The sequence below is a fragment of the Corylus avellana genome, chromosome 6, assembly GCF_965113065.1.
Source record: "Corylus avellana chromosome 6, dhCorAvel1.hap1.2, whole genome shotgun sequence".
Lineage (NCBI taxonomy): Eukaryota > Viridiplantae > Streptophyta > Magnoliopsida > Fagales > Betulaceae > Corylus > Corylus avellana.
This window is the reverse complement of record NC_142495.1, coordinates 15,369,881-15,397,064: the sequence shown is the minus strand read 5'-3', so window position 1 is coordinate 15,397,064 and position 27,184 is coordinate 15,369,881. Positions and strand designations below refer to the sequence as shown.

The following is a 27,184-nucleotide window of genomic DNA, read 5'->3' as shown; positions in this document are numbered from 1 at the left end:
AAATAATATTTAAAAAAAAAAACAATTTTTTTTAAAAAATTTTTTTTTTTAAAACAGAAATTTTTATTTTTTTCAAAAAAAACTATTTTTTTATTTAGTTTTAAAAAACAAAAAATTTCATTTTATTAAACGAAAATTTTATTTTTTTTAAACGTAAAATTTTATTTAAATTAAATTATAAAACCAAAATAAAAATAAAAAAACGAAAATTTTCAATTTTTATAAAAAAAAAAAAAAAAAAAATCGAAAATTTTTTAATTTTTTTCTTATAAAATTTATTTTTTTTTAAAAAAAAATAAATAAAATAAAAAATTGGCCAACGCTTGGAATTTTTTTTTTTTTTTTTTTGGTTAGTTTTAGGTTTTTTCTAGAAGTTTTAATTTTAGTTTTTTTTTTTTTTTGTTTAAATTTTACAGAGAGTAATTTCGTTATTGGGGGAACATTGACAATTTTTGATAGTTTGAAAGGAACATTGTCAATTGAGTAGTAGTTTGAGGGGGTTATGTGAACTTTTCTCATATATATTCCAAACACTATTATTAATTAACCCATATATATATCACACACATCGCTTTTTATAAGAGAAAATCTCATTGTGACAACATATATATATCACACACTGCATTTGTCTTTGTTCTCTCTCAATAATGATAATGATTTTCCCTCCCAAACCAATGAAAGCAAAACCTAGCAGGTGTTTATCAATACATATATCATCATTAAGTCAACCACAAGCTACATTTTGCCAAAGCAAAGACACGGTCATTTAGTAAATTCCAGGAATGATCCTGTACGGAACCTTCTCGCAATATAATTTCCAATACTTCCCATACCTGCAAGAAGGACCTCATCAAAACTTTCATTCAAATTATCTATATATATATATATATATAGAGAGAGAGAGAGAGAGAGAGAGAGAGAGAGTTTATATACAACAAAAACTACTGGTTATTCTTCTATAAAAATATGTGGTCTGTTTCAAAGCATTTGCAAAGGGGTGACAACATTTAGAAGACAACAATATTATTATTCCAACGACTTATGGCATTTCTGTTCCTTTGCTTCACGTTCATAAAGCAATAGCATGCTGTAGGGGGCACACACATTAGTTCAGCCAAAAGACAAATTAGATTACTCCAGAGTTATTGTATTTGGGTGAGTTGGTGGTGTAGCCGTCACGACAGCTAATCCTAACTTGTACAGCGTGGCATAAAATATGCTTATGACTGCAGTCACCTGGGATGACACTAGACCAACGAAGTTGCTTGAATGAAGGCAATATGGTAAAATGGGTTTACAATACAGATATAAATAATTTGGTTCCAATATTCCTTTTTCGGGGTATTAGAAACTAAATTTTAATGCCTGTTCAAGAAAAATGGTAGTGGGGTTAAAACAGAAGTTTGTATCCACTTACTTGGACCGACATCGATCATCATCCCTTTTAGCTCGGTCAAAAAGAAGGATAGTAAGAAACATCACATAGAAGTAAGGTAGGAACTGCAGAAAAAACAATAATAACAGAATTAGTTCAGCAATGTGTTGTCCAAAACTTTATCATGACCACGCACAAAAAGGCTATGGGAAGAAGATACATGATCAAAGAGAGCTGGGACGGTCCAGAAGAAAGCAGCTAATATTTCTGGTACATAATGGAAATGACGCGATAACCCCCACCTGCAAGAGCCACAGAAAAGTATCTCAAGATGGCTTACTCAAAAGCCACAGTTCAAGCATTTAATTCCATTATACAAAGAAAAATATGATAATGCTGTAGAGAAGAGTTTCTCTATCCGTCATAAGCATGCCATGATTACATCCTTGATGTATCCACATAAATTAATTTGCCAACAAGGATACCAACTTCCACAGAACATTCAATATTTATAAATTTTGCCTTATCCAACTGCATCTCTTACAAGTTACTTGGATCAACTAAATGGTAACTTCAACCCATCAGAATGATGGGAAGGGAAAGCAGCTACTTTACAGTTTACAGTTACGCACAAAATTTCATACAAAGGTAAAATGCTAAACTCACCATCCTGAGGTTAAGAGAAGGCTGGTTTTTGTTTCCCCGGATGATGTAGTGTATGACGCAACTATCTGTAAAGAAATTGAACCAACTTATGTCTCTTTCTCAGCAGATAATTACTGCAAATATGCCTACCCGGCAACTAGATAAGATATCTCAGAAAATGAACAACTACAAAAATCATGTAACAAGAGCCAAAATCGGCACCTTTGAAGGAGCTTTTCCCCAGACAAAGCATTTTCCATTTGTTCTGCGAAATTCTTGCCTTTGCATATCGCAATCATAGTTGATATATATGCAAAGAATGCCTGCCACTAGAATATAAAGTGCTAGCTGAAACAAGAGATGCGTACTGTCAGGAAGGGGGAAAGAAGAAAGGAACAAGAGAACAGAAAAAAGTTGAGAAATATTTTGACATGGAAAATCAAGTGTCTAACTGAACTCATCCAATTGGGTACATTAGCCTGGGAGTGATTTTCAATTTGGCAAAGGCCAGGTACTTTTTATGCTGAACAGTGAGCTATTGAGCTGACCCACTTTCGCTGAGACCAAACTTATTTGAGCTCATTGGAGACAAATTAGATTCCACAAAGTTGGATTCGAGCGATAAACATAGCATAGTGGTTAGACTATATAAGTTCACGCAATTCTGTCAATCTCAACCAAGAATTTACCATCCCACCTTCAATCCAGATTGCTAGAACAGCCTGGGTAGTGTAGTGTTCATCAAATTGATGAACCTACCTACATTGAAAATACTCAATATGTGGAATACAAGAAAAATATGGTCTTTTACTTTCACACTCAGGAAAGCAATGCAAAAAGTTAATTTTGCATCTTGTCAAAAACAGAACATGCCTTAATAAAAAGGGAAAAAGAAGATAAATAAGAAAAATATGTTTCAAAATTCCAACATATTATCCAAAAAACTGAAAAGAGGATACAATACCTGGGTTCCAAGATTGATAGGATGGTTGACTAGGTACATGCCTGGAGAAGTATAGATAGATGGAACCCATACCAAGCATCCCCAGCAAATATAAAACCCAGCTGCCAGAGCCATGTACGATGAACAATATTTAATATGAGCATCAACAACACTAGAAGCAGAGTGAAGATACCATGATAAATGAATGAAATCCACTACTAGAAAAAAAATACCGTTATTGACATATTCATGATTAAGGACTGATTCTACTACAATGAATGAGAAAGACTGCAATTATTATTTCCAAGCAAGCTAGAAAGAGTGTATTATGCATTAATTATTGAACATATATATAGAAAAGAAGAGAACAGAACAAACTAACACATATGTCCCTACATTACAGAGGGTGTGCAAAAGGACAAAGAATTACTTTCCTATTCCTGATTGTGTGCGAATACAATACTGGAAAGTATTAGTCTATAAACATAAGATTATATCAAATGGATAATTTCATGGATCTTTTAGGACATGAATATGTGATATAAAATACTATAGTTTCCTGTGTTCAATAGGTGTTATCATGCTGCTACACAAAAGCTTTTGTTTCTATGGATGTCACCTTTTTTGAGTCTCAACCCTACTTTTCTCCTCCCGAGATTTCTCTTCAGGGGAGACAAGTGGAGAAGAGAAATACTCAATAGATCCTTTACCTATAATGACAGATTCCTTATCTGTACGTATGTTGCAAGAACAAGATGTTCCAGAATGTGATGGTCAACAACCATAGCCAAATGTTGGTGAGCAAGTTGAGCCACCTATGGAGGGCTTATGAGTTTATTCCAGACGTCAAAAGATTAAGACTATCCTTCAGCCTCTCAGCCAAATGCCAACTCCTGACTCCGGAAATCATTTGCCCACTTTAGACACAACAATACCTGCAGTTAATGATGATCTTCCAATTGCCCAATGTAAAGGAATTAGATCATGTACACAACATTCCATATCTAATTTTGTTTCTTATAACAATCTTTCATTACCCAATTATACTTTCTCTCCAAATTGTCCTCAGTGTCTATTCTCCAAAGTCTCCAGGGAAACAACACAAGAAGAGATGAAAGTCCTTTATAAAAATTACCAATGGGACCTAATTGGTGGCAAGATGCAAATAGGTGACAGTGAAACATAAAGTTGATAGTTCGGTTTAGAGATACAAGGCTATATTCATTGCAAAAGGCGTCATACAGATGAGGAGACATTTGCTTTAGGGGCAAAGATGAACTCTATCAAGGTCTTACTTTCATTGGTAAACTTAGATTGGCCACTTCAGCAATTAGATGTAAAAAAAGCATTTCTTCATGGAGACCTAGAGGAAAAGGTATACATGGAGATTCCTCCTAGACTTCAAGATTCTTCAGTCAATGGTAAAGGGTGTAAATTGAAAAAAAAGGTATTGTATAGGTTAAAACAATCTCCTAGGGCGTGATTTGAAAGATTTTCTTGGACTATGCATAAGTGTAACTACAAGCAGAGCCAAGCTAATATTGTTCATCAAACGTTCTTTACAAGGGAAGGTAACTGATTTAATTGTTTATGTAGATGACACAATACTAACCGGCAATGATGATGAAGAAATAGAAAAGTTAAGAAAATATCTCACCCATGAGCTTGAAATAAAAAACTTGGGAAGTCTGAAATATTTTCTTGGCATCGAGGTATCTAGATCGAGACATGGGATATTCGTCTCTCAACAAATATATGTTCTTGATCTACTCAAGGAAATAGGAATGCTTGGATGCAAGCCAATTGACAACCCAGAAAAGCAAAGCAATTAACAACGATTAGTTGGCAGATTAATATATTTGTAGCACACACGTCCAAATATTGCTTATGCGGTAAGTGTAGTGAGCCAGTTTATGCACTCAACCCGAGAATCTCATATTGAAGTAGATTACAAAATACTTCGATATTTGAAATCTTCATTGGCCAAAAGGTGGTTGTTTTCCAAATATGATCACCTAAAAATAGACACTTGTGCAGATGCTAATTGGACTGGGTCAATCACAGATCAAAGATCCACTTCGAGATATTGCACTTTTTTGGGAGGAAATCTAATTACATGGCGTAGCAGGAAACAATCAGTGATGGCTGGATATAGTGGAGAAGCTGAATTTCAAGCCATGCCCCACAAGATATGTAAATAACTATGGTTGAAGAATTATACTGAAAGAACTCAAATATGATTATAAGGATTCAATGAGATTATATTGCAACAATGAGCCTACCATTAATATGGTTCATAATCATGTTCAACATGATTGAACTAAACACATTAAAATTGATAGACATTTTACCAAGGAAAAATTGTGTGCATAATTGGTTTGTACAGCTTGTGGATAGTTTGATATCGGGAGTGTCCAGTAGTGTTCTTTATTCAGCATTGTGCAAGTTTGACATGCGAGACATCTTTGCCTCAACTTGAGAGAAAATGTTGAAAAATGAAACTTTTTTTTTGATAGGTAAATATGTATATATCAAAAACCCAACAGGGCGCAACACGATTACACAGGGAGTATAAAAGAGTGGGGCTAAACACCCAATAAAAACCCTAAGCTCCCAAGGAGCACCCCCAAGGAACCCAAAAAGAACCACCCAAGAACCCCCGAAATCAAAACACCCTACACAAGAAACACCCTACACAAAGGCTAACCCTACACATGATCACCCCACATCCCTAACCCTACTCGAGCCACCGCCCCTAGCCTCAAAGTTATCGGAGCATTCCAAATTCTTCACCCCCAGCGGCATCTTTTTCTTATGAAGCTGTTTAGCTTCCTTATCCTTCGCTCTCCGTGTATAAATCAAAGCTTTGGCAGGGGCAGGAGGAAAAGAGAAAACCGGAGAAACAATAGCCCTCACCGGAGGAACAGTAGCCACCACCGGAGGAACAGAAACCTCATCCCTCATCCTGCACTGAAGCCTCGCCGGATAAGTAGAAGCAACCGCAGGAATCGCCGGAGGAAAAGAGAATTGATTCACAGGCGAAACAGAAGCCATCGAAGAAACAGTAGCCACCACCGTAGGAGCAGTAGCGTCATCCCTCAAACTGCGCCAAAGCCTCGCCGGAGACACAGGAGTCGCCGGGGAAGATTTCCGTCCAAAATCCCCAATTTGGACATTCTCAGCAAACCCAGGAGACTCCGGCGAAGACTTATCCGAGTGCAACAAAGACCCATCGCTGAACTTATCGGGATCCAAAACAGGGCCGCAAACGGGAATTTGAACCACAGCCGACCCAGAAACCGACCCGGAATTATGCCCATCATAACCCAAAGAACCAACCCTAATCCGCTTACCTTTGGGCTTCTCACCCAGCGCGCGAAGGATCCGGTCCAACTTATCGCAGAAAAACCCTAATCGCCTCATCGACTTGTTCCTTCTAAACTTAGCTGCCGCCGCCACCGGAGACGAGAAGCTTTGCTCAATCAAGGGATGAGCTTTCTCCATTTCGTAACAATCCATCGCGAATCGTATTTCCACTCCAGCATTCCCCATCTCGAAACAGCTCGCCACCGGGAACAAGTCAATCTCTTGCGACGAAAGAAGCCGCGCCCCAGCAATGTCCGCCACCTCGCAGGAAGAAGAGCGCAACGCTTCGGCGAAAGACCGTCCATCTTTTGTCCCCGGAGAGGAACTCTCAGAATTTGAAAACCCTGGAGAACTCGCCTGCGCAGCCAGCAACGAACGCAGCTCAACCACGAACCTCCGCCAACCCCGCCCAGAGCGGGCCTCTGGGATCCAGATGATACCTTTCCGTTCGTCCTCCAGATAGGCAACCACCTCCAGGAATCTCCCAGCTTTGTTACTACCCCCGCTCACCGACAAAGACTTCCCTTCCTCGCTAAATTTTTTGACGAAATCTTCCTTCACCTGCGACTGAGACGCCTCTTCTACCGTAGCTGCCAACCAGGAAGCACTTCGGTGACCCACCAGAATAAGCCCTACAAAACCCTTCCTTCTTTCCTCCAAACGAAGCTTCGAAGCCTTCGTCGAGAAAAAGAAGGTTTTAGCTTCCACCGAAAACCGTCGCTCCATCCTAATCTACACGAACGCATCCCACGAAAACAGAAAACCGAGCTCTAGCGGGACGCGCCTACACGCGCCACCGCTGGGGTTCCAGTTCCAGCGCCTCTTCGCCTACTCTAGCTTTGGTGCTCCAAAGCAACTATCTCTCCAAAGCATAAAAAAAATTTGAAATTTTTTAAAGAATGAAGAATGAAACTTATGATATGATTTTATCTCCTATTATTACCTGCTGATTTGATTATACATGATTTCATTCTTATTATTGTTGAATAAATAAGTGTATTTCCATAATAGGTTGTACGACTTTTCTATTTAAACTCTTGTAAGCAAACAAAGCAGTAAGTGGAATAAGACAAAATCCTCTTCTTCTTTCTCCAAACTTTTCGTCTTTCTCTTTCAACTAAATCATACAACTCTTCACATCCACTTTAGGAAAAGAACATGAAAATATTTATTAACAATCTCATGGCGATAGAATACCATTACAATCAACCTAGAATCAATTTCCCAGTTAAAAATTTATACAAGGTAATGTTGCATGATTAAATGCACTAGTCATTCTTTGTATTCACCATGCTTTCTAATGCATATCAACAAAATACAAGAAGAAAAAGTAGCAAGTAAAACACAAACAATAGAGCATTATTTTTTTTCATAAGTAACAAACAATAGAGCATATTTATACCTCGATCATGTGCAATATCCATGGTGTTGAAGTATCCAGCTTCCCACCAAAAAAACTTTGTAACATAGACCAGCATCAATGTAGTATTCACAAGCATAGAATCAGCCACTTTCCCATTCTCTTCATACTGGTAAGGAGACCGGATATAAGAGAAACAAGCAAATGATCAAGTCCTTGAGCATTAAAACTTTAATGTGTATGTGTGCATGTTTGTGTGTCAAAAAGAATGGGACTGGACCATGGCATCCACTCCATGATAGCTGCGAATCACACAGAGTCAAGACACCCATAAAACAAGGAAGATCAATTACAAAAAAGGAAAAAAAAATTTAAAAAAAAAAAAAATGTGCTATTGCATTGTGCAAGGGAATTGCGGTCGTTGGTGTTATCTTTGGATAAAACTAAAGGAAGCAGCATATCATAGTAGTAGATTAGTGTTGCATGTGCACGAGTGGGGAATCAGATGATCACTCTTTACTCCATTGTGAGATTTCTAGTGCCTCATAAAACTCTATTTTTGGTCTTTATGGGTTAGACTATGCCATGCCTTGACGAATGGTATATCTCTTTGCCTGTTGGAGAGGATAGTTTGGTAGCCTTCATAGTGTAGCATGATTCTGTCCTACTTAATGTGTTGCATCGGGAGAGAGAAATTATCAAAATTTTGAAGACCTTGAGAGGTCGGCAGTGGAATTAAAGGCTTTTTTTTTTCAATATCCTTTACCACTAGACGACTGCTTATGATTGTTTTTATACATCTAGCTTTCATGATTTTCTAAATCTTTTTTTTTTTTGGTGGTTAGGTGTTTGTATACTTCTTGTGTTTGGGGTTTTTGGTGTTATTGGGTTTTCACCGGTGTTCTCTCTTGTTTTTTTCTTCTGTTTTTCTTGCTTTTGTGTCCTTTTTGTATACTTCCTGTATGCTTAAAGGCACCTATGTTTCTATAAAACTTCTTTGATTACCTATAAAAATAAAAAATAAAAAAATAAAACTTCTTGTGTTCTTGAGTTGCATCTTTTCGCTTTTCAATGAATTTCAATTACTCATCAAAAAAACAAATATCCAAAAAAAAAGATGAATAACTATACCATAAAACATAACATTGTAGCAATGTAGAAGGCCAAAAACTGAGTAGATGGGAGCAAAAGTTGAGAATAAAAAAGCACTTCAATGTACCAAGGTGCGATGCAAATTATCAACCACTAGCATGGAAATTAAACAACCAAACCGCATGGGATCTAGAATGGCAAGACAATCAATTGGATGACATCTTAGGACGCGTTTCATACTCGAAATAGACCCTTCGAATCATAGGAATAGCCATTCTTTTGTTTTGTTGCACACTAATCCTAGGAATAGCTATTCCCATGAGAATAGCAATTCCCCTACGAAGAGGAACACATATTTCTCTAAAAAATAAGAGGAATGGAATGGGCTTTCCCAAAAAAACCCTTCTTTTTTCTGTAAATATCAAAAAAAAAAAAAAAAAAAGGTTAGTCACAAATCATTCTATGGGTGGCCAGCCACCCTAATAGAACCATGGGGGGTGGTGCAAGCCCCTCCCCGAGCGACTCTAAGGATGGTGGTGCGACCACTCCCAATGTCATTGGGGGGTGGTCGCACCACCCCTAGAGCTCTTCGAGGGTCCACCCCCATGGTTCTGCCATGGTAGCCGGCCAACCCACCAATCTAAGGATGGAAATAGCTATTCCATTCCACCTTCTAATAGAATAGCCATTCCGGGTACCATATCTCGGTGTTTCCCATAGCAAAGTAATCACTAATTTAAGTTTGACTGCAATAAAGAAAAACTAAAATTTTGCATGCTACCTCTCCAAAAGTATCACCTCTAGCACATAGAAAATAGAGCATTATGGCACTTTTTCCTGCTTCAACCTTCTCTCACCTCCTTGTGTTATCACCTCATCTAAAATTGAACAGGTGATCTGAAATGTCCAACACTTCCACAAGCAATTAAGAGCACCCAGCCAGGAAGTAAATAACTTTTCCCCATTCAATTTTAATATCCAAAATCTTACCCCTCTTCTTCGACCTCAGCAAGAGCAACAGAGGGTGATTATTTCAAATAGTTGATCAAATACTAAAAGCTATCATGATGCAGTCCTAGGTTCACAAATGCTTCTAAAAGAATTGGAGAACTTTAACCAAAACTCGAAATTAAACACGAATAGAACATTCAAACAGCAACAAGAAGTCAAGAAATAAACAAATCATCAATTTCAGCCAATTAAATATGCAGAAATGTTGAGAAAACAAGCAAATATCTTTGAGAACTCAAGTAATCATTGAAATAAAATTTGTCCCACACAATCTTAACAGTAGCAGACCAGCAGCCCAGACTTGCAAACCACCACAAACTTATAAAAACCAGGCTAAGGGAAAAGTGAATAAAAATAAAAAGGATTTTTGGAGCAACTGTTGAACCAAGAAGAGCAAGAATTCAGGAATCATAACGAATCAACAAGGTACGTAAAATATATCCTATTTAGTGAAGATAATCCATATTGAATCGTATATCTCTAATCCTACATTATATCAAATCATAAGTTATGTAATTAGCTTTAGGGATGTAGATTTTAATCAAATTAAGGGTTTGAGAAAAATACAATCAAATTAAGGATTGTTTGGATGTAAACATTTATACTACTTTATTGATTGTTTTTATATAATTATAATGATGGGGAAATGTGTACATAACCTAACTGGAAGCTGCAAGACCACCATCAACTAGGAAATCCACTAAGTTTGAGGGGTTTCCCTAATATTCCAGGCTTTTTATATATATATACAGTACACCTGGCCTCTCTACTTCTCCCTCCTTGGTTCTTTGTCTCTTTCCTCCTCCTCAACCCCCTACCACCCCCCCCAACTGCAAGCTACATGCATTGTCATTCTATCTTAGTGCTTCTTCGTACTTTCCACCCTCTCCTTTTCTCTTCTCCCATACTATTAACGTTTTCAAACATCATTCAAGTACCAAAACAGAACATTCTGTTGACTCAATGAGATCATCATTTTTCAACATTTAACCCCTTACATCCTTCTTCTAAACCTTTATTTTACCCTTTTTTTCTCGGCCATATTTCATTAGTTTGTGAGGGTTTCAACTATTTCTCATTACATTTCTAGTGGTATGGCTGTTTTGACAAATTTATTTATTGTAGTTAAATTAGTTTCTGTAGATAATTGCTTGCCATACAAACATTTTTTGCATGATTTTGTTGCTGAAAGTGATACTTCTAATTCTGTTTTTGAGTGGTTTTTTGCCAGTTGCACAATTATTGTCACTTATCATGAGGTTTGCTTAGATAAAGTTTTCTTCTTTTTATGTCGGGGAACCTCTTGCTTAGATAAAGTTTTCTTAAGTTCAATTCATGAATAATTGTGAATCTTTGGGTTGCATCAATGAAGCTCTCTAGCGTAAAAGAAAGATAATTTAGGCTCTGTTTGTTTTGGGGTAAAACATTTTCCGTCGTAAGATATTTTCAGGAAAGTCATTTTATAGGAAAATATTTTACGATGAAAACATTTTCCAGCATTTGGCGTGCGCAAGGAAAATCACAAATATTTTTTATATTCACAACATAAAAATACTAATATATAATAATTTAAAAAATAAAATATAAAAAATACCCGCCCGAGACTTGATCAAGGCCCACCCAGAACTTGACCGGGAGCTGCCCGGGACTTGACCGGGACTCACCCGGGACCTGACCAAGACCCGACCAGACCTGCTCGGGACACACCCCGGACTTGACTGAGACCTGCCCCGGACTTGACTGGGACCTGCCCAGGACTTGACTAGGTCCTGCCCGGACTAGCTCTAGACCCCGCCGAGACCTGACCGGGTAGGTCCCAGGCAAGTTCCGGCGGGTTCCGGGGTAGGTATCAACGAGGTCCCAAGCAGGTCCAGTCAGGTCCCAGGCAGGTTCCGGTCAAGTCCCGAGCAGGTCCTGATCAGGTCCCAGGCAGGTCTTGGGCGGGTACCAGCCAGGTCCGATTGGGTCCCGGTCAAGTCCCGGCCTAGTCCCGGTCAGGTCCCGAGCAAGTCCCGGTCCCGTCCCGGCGGGGTCCAAGGCGGGCCCCGATCAAGTCCTGGGTGGGTCCAGGGCAGGTCCCAGTCATGTCCCGGTGAGGTCCCGAGCGGGTCCCAGTCAAGTCTCGGGTGGCTCCAGGCAGGTCCCGACCGTGTCCCGGTCAAGTCCCGAGCAGGTCCCGAGCAAGTCCCGGGCTGGTCCCAGTCAAGTCCCAAGTGGGTCTAGGGTAGGTCCCAAGCGAGTCCCGGTCAGCTCCCAGCGAGGTCTCGAGCGGGTCTCGGTAGGGTCCTGGGCAGGTCCCGAGTGGATCCCGGGCAGGTCCCGGGCGGGTCCCAGTCAAATCCCTGGCTAGTCCTGGGCAAGCCCCGAGCAGGTCCTAGTTAGGTTCCGGTGGGGTCTAGGGTAGGTCCCAGGCGGTTCTCGGTCAAGTCCCGACCGGGTTTTGGTCAAGTCCCGACCGGGTCCTGGGCAAGTCTTGGCCTAGTCCGTGGATTCTAGAATGAGATGCTGAAAGTCGGAAAATGGTTTACGGTTTTGAAAACCGTAAACCATTTTCCTAAAATTAAAGAAGAATTTTCGGTCAAAGAGAATATTTTTCGTTGAATGTTATTTTACGTCGTGCCAAACACTCGAAAATAATTAAAACATTTTCCGTAAATCATTTTACGGTGAAACAAACAGAGCCTTAGTAGAGAAGGTGCTCATTTTAATTAACAAACCTTATGGAGATATCATCATCTTGAATTTGCTAGAAGGAAAGACAATTTTTTTTTTTTTTTTTTATAAGTAATGTTGTATATATCAAAAAGCACAAAGGGCCGCACCCTAGTACACAGAAAGTATACAAGAGAATGCCTAAGTAGAAGAAGAAAATAGAACAAGAAAGTCAGAAAAGCTAATTACTAAAGGAGCTAAACAAGGAGATGTCTAAGTAAATAGAGAAAAAAAAAAAAAAATTGACTTGAGCTCCTCTAAAGTCCTCCCTTGGTCCTCAAAATTTCTATTATTTCTTTCCCTCTACTGGCACCACATAAGGCAAAGGGGAACCATTTGCCAGACGACCGCACTCCAAGAGCAACCACCTGTCCACCAACAGGCAAACAAATCCGCCACGTGATTAGGCATAACTAAAGACAACCCAAAATGACTAAAAATGGCATTCCAAAAAGCACTAGCAACCTCACAATGAAGAAGAAGATGATTGACGAATTCCCCGTTCAATTTGCACATGCATCATCTATTAACCATGATAAGATGTCTCTTTCTAAGATTGTTCATGGTAAGAATTTTCGCTTGAACCGCCGACCAGACGAAAAACACCACTTTCGAGGGAGCCTTGGTCCGCCAAATACTCTTCCAAAGGAAAGGAGAAGCCTTTTTGCAAGCAAGGATCTTGTAGAAAGATCTAAGTGAATACAACAAGGATCTTGTCAAACTTCCCTTTGCAAGATGTAGACCACCAAAGCTTGTCCTCCCCTTCCTTCCTCGTTTTGAGGGAATACAACAAGGTATAGTAGGAAGCCAGAACCCAATCGTGAGCCAAACGAATGAAGCTAATATTCCACTAAAGAGAACCACTCGAGTAATCCATGTTAGCAGCAACAAGCGTATCCTTCACACTAGCCATGCTATATAAACTTGGGAAAGCTTCCTTGAGACTCGAGTTTCCACACACCACATCATCCTAGAATCTAATCTTGGACCCATCTCCCGAATCAAATCTAGTATGGCTAGAAAGCAACCTCCACCCCCTTCTAATATACTTCCAAAGCCTTGCCCTATGCGGCCCTGGTGAATCAGTGTAGCACCACCCGCCCCACTCGGAACCGAATTTGCTGTCTACAACAATTCTCCACCAAGCCTCTCTCTCACGATTACAATGCAAAATTTACAAATAAAGAATATTAAACTGAGAAACAACACTTAACATTCCCTTTTTCTTTTTTTTTTTGATAAGTAATGAAAGACTTCATTGAATACAACACTTCATATTCCTATTAATAAATAATTGTTTCAAATTCTTAATTCTATGATTGAAAAAGAAAATATGGGTTTTCTCAACCTATTAGACTGCAAAAGATTTAAACTTCTTGTAATAAAAACTCATCCTCTTAAGGGATAACTAGATAGCCATGATATTTTGGAGCTTCCTCAGTCACTCTACCAAAAAAGGAGGACAATCATCAAAGTTCTGCAAGTTATTTCCAAGAGCAAAATTACACCCGCCAATATATAGGCCTACATAGGAAGCATTGTCATCCCTAAATAATTTAAGAATGATGTAGATTAAATTGGGATTGCCCTAGGAGTGGCAAGATAATCCCACATCCATTTACCTGCCAATAAACACCCTTAATAAATGGGTGAAGGTCAATTCATTTCATTATACGGGTATTACTGGATTAGAAGAATTTACCAATTGATTGATCATGTTAAATGGGCAGAAATCTGTGTACTTATTAGGAACCATGTAAAACTAAATAAAAATGCAGGTATCCACCACCCATAAAACATATTTTCTTCAACCTTTCTCTCTTCCATTACTGCACCAACAACAGCACCTAATTAATCACAACACATCACAGTCCCACAAAGTAACCCAACTTTGACGATATTAATTTCTCAGACAAATCCCCATGTACTTGGATTGTGTCAACCTCTCCTTTACCACCACATTCACCTCCTGCACTTCACAATGTCCTTTTCTCCTGTTGTTCAAAACCAATTCAGACCTAAACACTTTGCCAGATCCTCAACCTAAAATTCCTTCACCACATGCTTCAGCTCCTCCAGTGCCTCCACCTGCTTTGCGTAAAAACTAGTTTCAATATACCACAATTTCATCACATTCACTACCACCTTTTGTTTTTCTAGTGCCTTTGCTTTCTAAATCTTTGAAGCTGATATTGTGATTGTCGCAGTGGAAAAATCATTGTTCTGGAAGTGCCTAGAGCTGCAACCACAGCTCATGGAGTTAAAGTTTTTTTTCAATATAACACAGAGCCGAAACACAGAGTCCACACAAATAAAAGTGACTCCACTGCGTTAACAGTGATGGCGAGATGATCAAGGACTAGAGGTCCAACTTTTTTTCAGTGACAATTTGCCTCCTATGAAGTAAAAACTTCTAGAGAGAGAGAGAGAGAGAGAGAGGAGACAAATTGTTTTATTTTGTTTACTTGGATCTTTCCATGAGCTCAGTGCTCAACAGAAAGACTAGAGAGGGACTGAATTTTTGTACTTTAATTGATTTCTTGTTCATATTACACTGCTCAAAGAGAGAGAGTTTAGTAGATTGAGGGTGTATACTTGAGACTTTTAATATCCAGGTGAAAAATCGTCCAAATTATATAACAGGTTGAGTATAGGTTTTGACATATCCTATCAATGGGTTTAAAAAATGGCAAAATGGTTAGCAAACAACTGACTCCTTTTGTGATCTGCCCTAACCTCTCATTGTCCACCCTTACATTGAACAATTAGTTAAAAACCGAACTGCCTAGTACTCAAATGCGTCAACAAACGGAATTTCGACCTTAAACCCCTCATGTCTTAGTAATATATTAACCAACAAAACTTATCTGACATCTTTGATATTCATATACAGTTATCATTGAGGCATCTACCTGCTTTATGCAATATGTCACAGCAAGAACTGCCCAGGACATCATCCCAAATCTGCAGTTTGTGAAAACTTTTATATCAAAATGTTTACCAATTCGAGGATACAGCTCCATACCCTGCAAGAATAACAAGGGATTGTTAGAAAGGCACTTTCACATAAGAGCAAGACCTAGACTAGCAAGTCCATTGTAGTAATCTTTCAATGATAACAATTTATTGGAGTAGTTTTAATTTCTCGGACAGATTTAGAAGTGATACTTATCAAAAGAATACCAGAAAACATAATCTAAAAGGATCACAATGGAGATAAAATTTTGCTATCCTGCATAATCATTAGATAGATGAGGAGAAGAACACAAGAAGAAGTAGAAGAGAGGGGAACCAATGAATTTCTACGTTACACTTTTAGCATAGTCTTTGGCCGATTCATCTTTAAGGAATATTTTTTGCAAATGTGGATTTTTTTTTTTTTTTTTTTTTTTGATAAGTAATAATGATATATATCAAAAGCGCAGAGGGGCGCAACCCATATACACAGGAAGTATAAATAGAGAGCGCCTAAGAGGGAGAGAAATGAAATAGGAAGTCAGAGAAACTAATCACGAGTGGATTATTAACACAACGGTGCTGATAGATAAAACGAAAGCCTCAATTTCAAATTTTCATTACTATATATTTACATGTTGTTGCATATGTTTATTTTTAATAGCATGGACATGATAGGTAAAATGAAAGGGTATGGAAAACAATATCCGAATTAAGAGTGATGCTTAAACAACACATAAAAAGCCAAAAAGAGGCAGAATATACGTGAAGCTAGGTATTTTTGCATGTACAGAACTAAAAACGATCCTTGAAAATGAAGAAAACTCTTAAAAGGAAAGTCGCATGAAAGCAGAAAATATATATCTTGCACAAATTTGCTAAGGAAAATAAAGAAAGTAGACATTGTTCAGGATTTTCCAAGACATTTCTGAGATAAGCATACCTCATACTTCATATCACGAATTTAAATTATTAGATAATCATAGATATCTGAAGATACTTACCCAGTAGAAATCAATTATTAGGTTCCCAGATGAACCAGAATCGGTGGAAGATGGTGCAATATGACCCTTGAATACATAAATGGTTAGTGATAGAAACATAAGCTGAAACTGAAGTTCTGTTTATGGCAAAAATAGTTGTCCATCAAAGTTCAATCCTCACTTTTAGGTACAAGAAAACACAAAAGACAAAACTTCCAAAAATGAGTGCTGAAAATATTTCTCCCAGATGATCATACACAACTGAGGGGTTGAATATCCCAAACCTGAAGAATGAACATTAAAAAAATATCAAATAAACTTAAAAAATAATGGTATATATGTAAATAAAAAACAGAATGGAGATCTCAAAAACTACAAGGCATGCAAAAAGAGAGGAAAATGAGTAAAGTACAAACCACAACCTATATTCTAAAATTTTGTAGACAAGGATATCAAGTGCAACATAAAGTTGAGATTAGTATAAGAGAAATAAATATGTAAACAACAATTTCTAATTTGATTACTATCCCAACCTTCTCCTAACTCTGGCCAGACGTCTGATTCTGATTTGATTAATATCCCAATAAGTATTATCAGTTTTTAGCCCATAAGTAGGCCACTTCCTCATCTATGGCTACTCTTCCTCAGTCAAGTATTGCACCTCGCTGTCTTTTCTCCTCTACTCATCATCCACACGTCATCAATTCTGGAGCATCTGACCATATGATTGGTTTGTCTACCACCCTCTTTGATTATCAACCTTTTGATTCATCTTAAAGTATTACACTTGCTAATGATTCTCTAGCAAAAGTTGCAGGCTTGGTGAATGCACACGAGTCTTGACCTTGACTTATTATCTGTGTTGCATTTTCTTGGTTTTCCTTTCAATTTATTATCCATTGGCAAGATTACTAAAACTCTTCATTATTGTGTTAGATTTTACCTTTCTTATATATATTTTAAGATCTCCAAATGAAGCGGATGATTGGTATGGGGCATGAAAGTTGGTGGCCTTTATTACCTTGACTTTGCACCTCAGGCACTTCAGTCATCTCTATCTCCCTTTCAATGCACTACCATCCTGATCATCCCTCTCTTATTCTAAAGCATCAAGTTATGGATCTTAGTCATGTGACTTCTTTTCATTGTGGGTCTTATGAATTCGACAAAAATCACAGTGTGTCCTTCCCCTTCAAAGGCTTCTATTCGGGTTTCTAGTCTTTTAAATTAGTCCATTCTGATGTATGGGGACCACTAAATGTTGCTTCCAAAATTTCATTAGTTTGACACTTGTATGTGATCATTCCTATATGTCTTGATTATTTTTTTCATGGAAAATTGTTCTAAGTTATTCTCTATATTTTAGATTTTCCATCATAAAATTAAGACTCAATTTGGATGCAAAATTTGCTTTTGCGTTCTGATAATGCCAAAAAGAATGAGTCTACTTATTTGCTACCTATTTGTCTAGCAAAGATATTATCCATCAAACATCTTGTGTTCACACTCCACAATAGAATGATGTCGCAGAGCGCAAGAATTGTTATTTATTCGAAGTTGCCGGATCCCTCTTGTTTCACGTGTGTCCCCAAAAGTTTACAAGATCACTCTTGTTTCACATGTGTCCCCAAAAGTTTACAAAATGATGCAGTTCTCATTGCTTGTTGTCTTATCAATTGGATGCCTTACTCTCTTTTAGATAGCGCATCTCCTCATTCATATTGTTTCCTTCATCTCCTTTATTTTCTTTACCTCTGAAAATTTTTGGGTGTGTCAGAGTTTATGTCCTAAAAGCCAATTTATTTAGTATGACATTCTCGACTTATCAAATAAAAGTTGTTCACTTTTTGAATTTAATTAAGAACATGAACATATTATTGTATACATGTGCCTATTTTTCTTTATATATACATGTAGTCCTTAAGTTATATTGAATATGGCTTAGGTATGTTAAAGAGATTATCACACAAAAGATCCAAATGTAAACCTTGTAGCTTATAAATTGTAGTTCATAGTCGATAATGGAATTGAACAATCCATTTGATAAGATTTTTTTTTTTTTTTCGATAAGTAATAATCAAGTTTTATTAAAAGCGTAAAGCGCCCCTACATACAATGGAAGTATACAGCGGAAACACCTAACTAGAAAAAGAAAAAAGACCCACCCAAAATCCAACAAAAGAAACCCAATAAACCCACCCAAAACCCCTCGAAAACAAACACCCAAAGAAGCCAATCTAACCCACAAAAAGCCCCCATAGAATCACCCAACAGCCCTTAAAACCCACACAGGCGCTACAACACAATGGTCTTGTCCTTCCTTCTTCGAGAAGACTCGCTAGCAATACCGTAGTTAATGGAGCTTTCTAAATTTAATAGCTCTCTCTTGCCCTTAGTCCTAGGCTGCACAACCTTTATCTCCCATAGAAAATTCTCTTTCACCTCATTCAGCAACACCAACTTCCGATCCTCCTCCTCATTGCCATCCCACACCCAATTCAGATGATCGGGGGACAGCTCCCCATCGCGTGCTACCTTATTTGCCTGACGATAATCCTTTTCCATGTCCAGCAAGATCACCATATGCGGCTCATCGTCCTTTACACCTTCCCTCAACCACTCAATCAGCCACTTCTAGGATTTGGTCAGACCATTTTCCACAGTTATGGTGTCAGAGGTGCAAACCCCCAAAGTCAGCCAGTGGCTCTATTAGACCCGAGAACAGCCTATTCAGACCCCTGTGAACAAGGCTCGTCTTGTCTATTTAGCTCCAGGTATAACAAGAACTCTCAATTAACATGATTATAGGCCTCTCCAAATCCAATTTACACAATACTCCCAGTTCCTCGAATCTAATTCGACAATCAAGACACTCATTCACCACCAATACAGAATCCAAAATTTGTCTACCTCGAACTCTCTACTCTATGATTTTCTATTTGGAGAGAATGGAATCACCACCACTTTAGGGGCTGCGAGACCCTTGTGATTTATTTAAAATCCTCTTTTCTAAGATCCCTCTTAGATTGGGTTGTAGCCTATGTTCCTTCTTTCTCCTCTTCGAATCTTTTAGATCTTGTTAACTTTTTAGATTTTAGGCGCTTTTAGTATGGTTATCTCTTGTATACATTTTGTGTGGAAGAGATGTACATGTTTTCTTCTCAATAAATATTACATATAAAAATTAACACAATATCAGAGTACAAATCCTAATTTCAAATCCTGGCACCACAATTTTAACCCCCATTTCAATTCAATATTCCATGTGTTATGTCTTACTTGTTAAGAGAGAGTTTGAGCCCACATGGAGAGAGTATTAGGATATTAATTAATTAAATTCATCATTTTGTATCAAATTAAGCTTTTGGTTAACTTGTGACTTAACAGATAGTAAGGCTATTGATGGCACGTTTTCAAAGATAAATAATCAGATATTATAACGCCAAGAAGGAATAGGGTTGGGATTTTGGGCCTGTCTAGGTCCATGTACATTCGGAAGAAGAGGGTAATCAGGTCGGTGAGGGTTACCGGGTCGAATCGTGTTTCCAGGTCAGTACGGGTTTCCGGGTCTAATCTTGTTCCCAGATCGGATCTTGTTTCCGGATCTAGTTCCGCTTCCGATTCTTTTCCTCTATCTCCGGCCCCGATTCCAGCGAGACTTGGTTCACCGACGGGGTTGGATAGGTTTGCTCCAATTCTGCGCTCTTCCGTCTATTTTGGTTCGCTGGAGATTCTTCCTAGCTGTCTGTTGGATACTCACAGGCCAGAGATTCTTCTGGTGACTCCTTTGGTAACTGAAGCTTCGGTGGTTGATGTGAGTGCAGCCTTCGAGTCGCCTTCTGGGGTTCCTTCTGTGGGTAAGACTGTGTCCACACAGGTGGCTTCTCTGGTGATCCCTAATTCACCTAAGATTCTTCCTATGTTGGCTCCAACGCCGTTTTCTCCTATGGACGTTGGATTGGATAAGGCGTTGGTGGGAGATGGGTTATCTCATCAGGGGTGCGCATTGGGATATGGTTCTTCTTTGGAGGCCACTTTGTTGCCGGAGACTGTACAGGTCCGGCATTCTACTCCGATATGTACTTTGTCCAGGGTTGGGATCTTTCTGTTTCTCCTGCTGCTTCGGTGGTCTCTATCCCTCCAGTGGTCTCTGTTTCCGCTAAAGGGTTGCTCCGAAGGGGGTTCTTAGGGTCTAGACTCGCTTCTCCTGCTCTACCTATGGTGAAGGAGGCATCTTCTGCGATTGTAGACATGCAGGTCTGTTCTACAGTCATGTCTACTCCTTCCTATGGGGCGGCTTCCTCTGTTTCTAAGTCTCAACTAGGGTATGCCCGGAGAGTGAAAGAGAAGGTAGCTAAACAACTGCATAAGAACAAGGAGTTGCTGGCCGAAGTTGTGGCAGCTACTTCGAAGAAGGGGGCAGAGGGCTATTCCGAGGTGGTGCTTGATGAGGTGAACTTCGCTCCCTTTGTGGGGTTGACGTGTAGAGGTGACGAGAAAAGGCTTTTGAATCTTTTTTCGAAGGTTGAAGCGGAGCGAGAGCCCATAAAGGTTAAGGGAAAGAGGGAGCTTAAGAATTTGGAGTGCTCCATCAATTTTGAGGCTAGAGGTCGGAGACTTTCTTCGGAGAAATGCCAGCGCCGACGGGGTTGTTTTGGGACTGCAAATGATTTCTCTTTTCCTCCTGAGGTGCAATAGGGGTTTTGGGTTTTTTAGGGCTGGTGCTGGGTTATTGTGGGCTTTTGTTTTGGGTTCTCTTTTAGGGTTTTCTGTTTGGCTGCGGCTTCTTGTTGGGTTTTTTTGGGTTGGGTCATCTTGGTTTGTGTTTTCGGGCTTGTGTTGGGCTACCTATGTATACTTTCTTGTATACTTAGAGGCGCTTTGCGCTTTTTTTATTATATATACAACATTACTTATCAAAAAAAATATTATAACGCCAAGTCAAATCATGATATTTTAATGCCAATACATTGTATCATAAGTTTTGTCAACCTATGGATGAGAATACTGCCACTAATTTTTTCTATTTGGTAATTAACTCATGCACCCCGATGGACATGAACCCACGACCTCACCCACCAATTCATATCTTTGGGAGGGTGGAAGTGCCATTAGGCCCAAAGCCATTTGCAACAATAATACCACTTATTTCATCAGAACTGGAGAAATTAAAGAAACTCAAGTACCCACATAAGCCCCTTTAGCGTTGTCACAATATGAAAAAGAGATAGATATATGACCTTTCTCATGATATGAGAATGAAGCTGTAAATGATCTGTTCATAACTCAGATAGCCCTAGTGCATCAATCATGTAAGACTTTACTCCAACATGTAAACAATAATATATGCTGCCCACAATGAGTAATTAGGCCAAGGAATTAGGCCAAGGAAGATAGTTTATTCATGGCAGCAACATCATTGCTCTCCCTCTACTCTTTTTATGTTAGTAAGATAGTTTTCTGCCCTAGCAACGGCGCTGTTAGGCGTTGTGCACTAGGCTCTGGTGAGCCGCAATGGAACGGCGCTTCTCCATAGAAGCGAAATCCTTTTGCCTGTCAGCAAAGGAAGGGTGTCCTAATCTCCGTTTGGAGGAAAAGAGAAAAGGGTTCGTAGGGGTAATTTTCGTGAGTCAACCTTGTGCTTCATGGTTGGTGGATACAGTTGAGGAGGCGAGTCAATCTCTATTGAAGGTTGATATTGCCAAGTCATACCGTGAGGGCGATAAGGCTTTGATGGTGCATGGGGGTGTTAATAAGGCAAGTAGTTTCCTGGAGGTGGTTGTCTTAGCTGAGGGAGGTAGTAAAGGAATCATTTGGCTACCTGAGGGCCGTGGTGGGAGGGGATGGCGTCGGTTTGCAAATGAGTTGCGGAGGATGTTGGTTCCACAAGCCTCTGTGCACCCTGTTCCGGGGACACAGCTCAAGCTTGGTTTGGGAGAATCCATCTCTGGATGTCATCCTGGGCGCTCCTTTGTGGAGGTTCTTCTACTGGCGTCTGGTCCTGAGGTGCCTCCCGTTGGGAGGAGGGTAAGATCTTCGCAACCTCTTGATCTTTTCCCGGTGAAGGACTCTTTTGAGCCGGGATACGATGATTATGAGCCACGGGTGATGGTGGATTGTTTTGAGTGGGAGTCGCCGGAGCCTGCTAATTCTGTTACATGTTCTATCCCAGCGGCTGATCATATGAAGAGAAAGAAGAAGAAGACTAAGACAATGCTAGGTCTTTTTTGTTTTGATTTGGGCCGAGTCCTAGCTGGGTTAGTTAAAGGACTATTAGTTGGGCAAGAGGAGCGAGAGCCTAATACCTCTAAGGTAAAAGGGAAGAGGAAACTCAAGAATTTAGAATGCTCCATCAATTGTGAGGCTAGAGAGAGACCTTCTCCGGATAGGTGCCATTGCCGGCGGGGTTGTGTTGGCACCAAAAACGCATTTTCCTTTCCTCCAAAGGTGCATTAGGGGCTTGGTGTTTTTTTTTAGGGCTGGTGGTGGGCCATTGTGGGCTTTAGCCTTTGGGTTTTTTGGGTTCTTCTTTGGTTTACCGTTTGGTTGTGGTTACTAGTTGGGCTTTTTGGGTTGGGTCTTCTTGGGTTTTGTCTTTGGATTTAAATTGGGCTACCTATGTATACTTTCTTGTGTACCTAGAGGCGCATTGCGCTTTTTTTGATATATACAATTTACTTATCAAAAAAAATATATGCTACCCACAATGATCAAAAAAACCACTAACTCTGCACTTCCCAAGAAGAGAAACTAAAAACAAATGACTCCTAATACCAACAACTGAAAGAAGATATCACAAACCTTTTAAGGACACAACATTACACACTCCAAACCATGTTGAAAAGATTAAATACTAGATTCAATGGAGTAAGCCTCACCACCAAAGACCAAGATAGGTAAGCAATGTCACTATATATGCCGCCACACCATTTGCCTGCAAGTGTAAAATGAGAAAGAATTAGTTTCAACAGAATACTTTAGAAAATATATATATATATATATATATATATATATATATATATATATATATACAAGTAGCAGTAATTTCCAACCTTCGTGGAGCACTGGAAATTTGAAAGTAAAAAAATCATTCAAATTAATAATCTATAAAGAAAACAAATGTGGCTGTGGAGAACACGACAAATCACTTTGAAAAATACAACATTCAGTATTGAGTACCTTGTACACAGGCCGATTTCCTGCCGGAGATACTGGGCCCTCAACCCTTTTTCCGGGAAGAAGAAGCTGAAGTGCAGCCTCAAAGGCAGCATAACAAGCAATAATTTTCCAAGCAGTAGCAGTGGGTCTTGGCCATATATTAATAAACCCTTGAAGCATGTGCTGCTTCAAGTAATCCCAAGTTTGGGAAATAGAGCCATCAGCATGTACCATTGTATACCATCTGAATGAAGTAGCAAATTCTGATATCAAATACCCACTTACGATATATGTTTTATATGGATGAAGCAGAGAGTATTCAGTTGACAGAATACACTAAAAAAGTGTATCATTTATCATAAAGAATTCAATGAGTCAATTATGTCTATTAAGCATAAGAAGACAGCCAAAGCTTCGCAATTGACAACTTTTCCTTTGAATTATATAGTTAACATTCCGATGAGTCTCTTTGTTTCCTTTTATGGGGCGTTTGGGAATCCTAAAATATTTTGATCAAAGACTCTGACATTTAGGGGGCTGAATTGACTTTTGAAGGGTTCTACCATACATAAGTACGTGTTGATGTCAGTAGGTTCCATCTCACTCTCTCTATACTGCAAGTAAAAAGACTAAATTCACGATCTAGACATGTTTCTTTTTATTGGTAGTGAAACATGCAAAATTTATGGAGAATATGGACAACATGTACGTCAGGATATTTTGGGAAGGATGAATAATTCCTAAAGGATGCCTACGAGTAAACCAAACAAGGAAATCTCATATTCCCAGGAATCCTAAAAAATTCCTAATCATTCCCAAATGTGAGAATAGCCACATTTTTTGGAATCCAGATTCTCAGGCATCACATTCTTGGGAATGTGAATGCCAAGAGGAATGTTAGATTTCACGACTGAATGCCAAGAGGAATGTTAGATTCCACGAACCAAGCACCACGTTAGTGATTGGTTAGTTGAAGAACATTTCAGGATTTGAAAAGCTGACCTGAGTGCCAGTCCATCTTGGTGATATGGAGGTGACTACAAGTCCTTGGTCAGCTTTCTATTCGCTTTTCTTAACAAACATTAAAATTAAGGCATATTCAACCAAACTCAATTGAACCAAGCCTTAAATCTTAATACTCATTGTTTAGTTACACATGCATACTTAATCCGATATGGCTAATTTCGCTTATGTTAATTTATGTTGGTATTATGTATGCAGCGACTTGTCTACAAGGTTATACTACCAACTCATCCATTCAAGTACAAAATTATGACTAGATTCAAATTTTCTAAAGGAGCATTTTGTTTCATTAGAAATAGATCTAAAAGGTAAATAATTGTTTAAAGCTCAAATAACCAATTAAGTAATCTCTTATTGCACATAATATTCTCAAGACGAGTATCTCCAAGAAACATTTTCCACTCAAATAAATATAGCAGCAAGAAAGACATGGAGAAAGCCCACATACACAACAATGGATATGACAAACATTTAAAAAATAAATACTAAAAAACATACTTCAAAGAAAACAGAGTTAATACAGGGGTTCCCACTATGTTTGCTGAACAAAAAACAGTGATAAGTTTAGTTAGAAAAATAACAAGTGTCAAACAACTTTTTCCACTATTTGCTTCCTGAGAAAATGTAGAAAATAGAAAAATAAATAAAAGTTTCAGTCTTATGATTTACTTTTTCTTTTGGCTTCCATAATATGGAACGGCTCATGTTGGACTAGGCAAACAATAGTTTTATAGTACGTTTAGCTGAGTTGTTGCATTACTTTGGTTTTTTGATACGTAAAGATATATATATCAAAGGCGCAGAGGGGCGCAACCCTAGTACACCGGGAGTATACAAGAGAGCGACTAAGAAGAAGAAAAAGAAGAAAAGAACATAAAAAGAAAATCTTGGAAGCTGATCACTATTTGCGCAAGCCAACTAGCAATCCAAGTGAAGAGGGTGTACAAGAAAAAATGAATGAGGTCCTCTAAATTCCTAGTCGAGTCCTCAAAACTTCTTGCATTTCTCTCATTCCAAATGCACCACATGAGGCAGAGAGGGGCCATTTTCCACACAACGGCGCTGCTAGATTTACCACCCGTCTACCAAGAATCGAACATCTCCTTAACGTTACCCGGCATAACCCAACACAAGCCAAACCGAATGAAAATGGCATTCCACAAGGTGCGCGCCACCCCACAGTGTAGAAAGGGATGGTCAAGAGACTCCCCATCTGATTCACACATGCAACAATGATTTATCACCACAATACCTCTCTTTCGAACATTTATCACCACAGACTCCCCTACTTTGCTAGATTTTTTACGTAAAACATTAGGGAAAACAGTTCCCAACAGAAGATACTAAAAATGAACTTGTTTTCTCAGCCTCCATACAGAGCATAACATGAAGTAACACAGTTGTAAAAGGCCCAATTCACTGGATGTCAAACTCTTTTAGGCCCAAAACCAAGTATAGTCTAAGATTCCAAGTACCAATATTTTCTTATCTCAATTTATTTTGCCATACTGAGGCCAAATCATCACTAGTGGTGTTTATCCAGATGTTTTTGTAAAATTCATCCCCAAAATGATGAAATCCGAAGATCCCAACATTGGTGTTTATCCAGATGTTTATGTAAAATTCATCCCCCAAATGATGAAATCCCGAAGATCCCACCATTTCGATATCTTTCATTTTCTTATCTCACTTTCTTTTGCCACACTGGGCCTAAATAAACACTAGTGGTGTCTAACCAGATGTTGATTTAAATTTCATCCTTCAAATAATTAAATCCTGAAGATCCCAACGTTTCCATATCTTTCATTTTCTTGTTCTCCAAGTAATGAAAGAGGCATTCTGAAAATTCACATGATTGTGTTACGCTCAGTCGACTCGATGCTTATTTTTCCTCAGATCTCAAACAACAATATCAATACCAGACCTTTTTACTCCTTTTGTTTTCAACATTTTCCAAGCAACCAAAATACCAAAAAGAAGCAATCAAATCATAAATGGACCCACACATTACTTGCAAAAATCATATCGAAGATTAACCAAATAGTAAAAAAATTTGAATAATTTTCAGGTTTCCAAGATCTAAAATTTTTAGGAAATAGTTCGATTTTGTTTCCACAGCAATATTTGAATTCCAAAACAAACAAAAAAGAAAAGAAAAGTAATCACGTCCCTTGATTTTAAGCTTGAAAGAATATACCCTTCACACCTTTTCTTTTCTTGGATTATGTCTTTACGAGAAAAGGGTTTCCAGAGAAACAAACAGAAAGTCAAAAGATCAAATGATGCATTTTCGCTTTCTCGGGGAATTCATTTCCAGAGAAACAATCACAAAATGGAAAGAAAAGAAAAATTGGGGAGGGGCTTACAGTAAAATAACGAAGGGAGGGCAGAGAGTCAGCAATGAAAGCATGGAAACGTATGTCACCAGCGGTGAGTGTACTGTCTCTCCCATTCTCTCTCAATCTCTGCAACTCCTTTGAGCGACGGAATGTATATCTCAAGAGTCTCAAGAGTCTATTCTCTCAGAGTCGCCTTCTTTTTAGCTCGACTGACTCAGAAAG

At 38.7% G+C, this 27,184-nt stretch overlaps 1 protein-coding gene across 1 annotated transcript; it reads right to left on the bottom strand.

Annotated features, from left to right (window-relative positions):
• Positions 1 to 555: 555 nt before the first annotated feature.
• On the bottom strand, positions 556 to 27,184 carry DWF5 (Ergosterol biosynthesis ERG4/ERG24 family). The gene is made up of 13 exons (XM_059602056.2): positions 26,990 to 27,184; positions 23,622 to 23,844; positions 23,321 to 23,376; positions 16,624 to 16,726; positions 16,464 to 16,529; positions 15,417 to 15,530; positions 7,732 to 7,858; positions 2,985 to 3,085; positions 2,243 to 2,368; positions 2,042 to 2,106; positions 1,596 to 1,677; positions 1,418 to 1,500; positions 556 to 833 (listed from the first exon to the last, which is right to left on the bottom strand). The coding sequence occupies exons 1-13, from the start codon at positions 27,073 to 27,075 to the stop codon at positions 767 to 769; spliced, it is 1,299 nt and encodes a 432-aa protein (XP_059458039.2). The 5' UTR covers positions 27,076 to 27,184; the 3' UTR covers positions 556 to 766.

Coding starts and splice junctions, on each gene's coding strand:
- DWF5 (XM_059602056.2), bottom strand. CDS start 27,075: ATGGGAGAGACAGTACACTCACCGCTGGTGACATACGTTTCCATGCTT. Junction 7,859..15,416: donor TGACATATTGCATAAAGCAG/GTAGATGCCTCA, acceptor TCTCCTTACCAG/TATGAAGAGAATGGGAAAGT. Junction 2,369..2,984: donor CTATCAATCTTGGAACCCAG/GTATTGTATCCT, acceptor CTCTTGTTTCAG/CTAGCACTTTATATTCTAGT.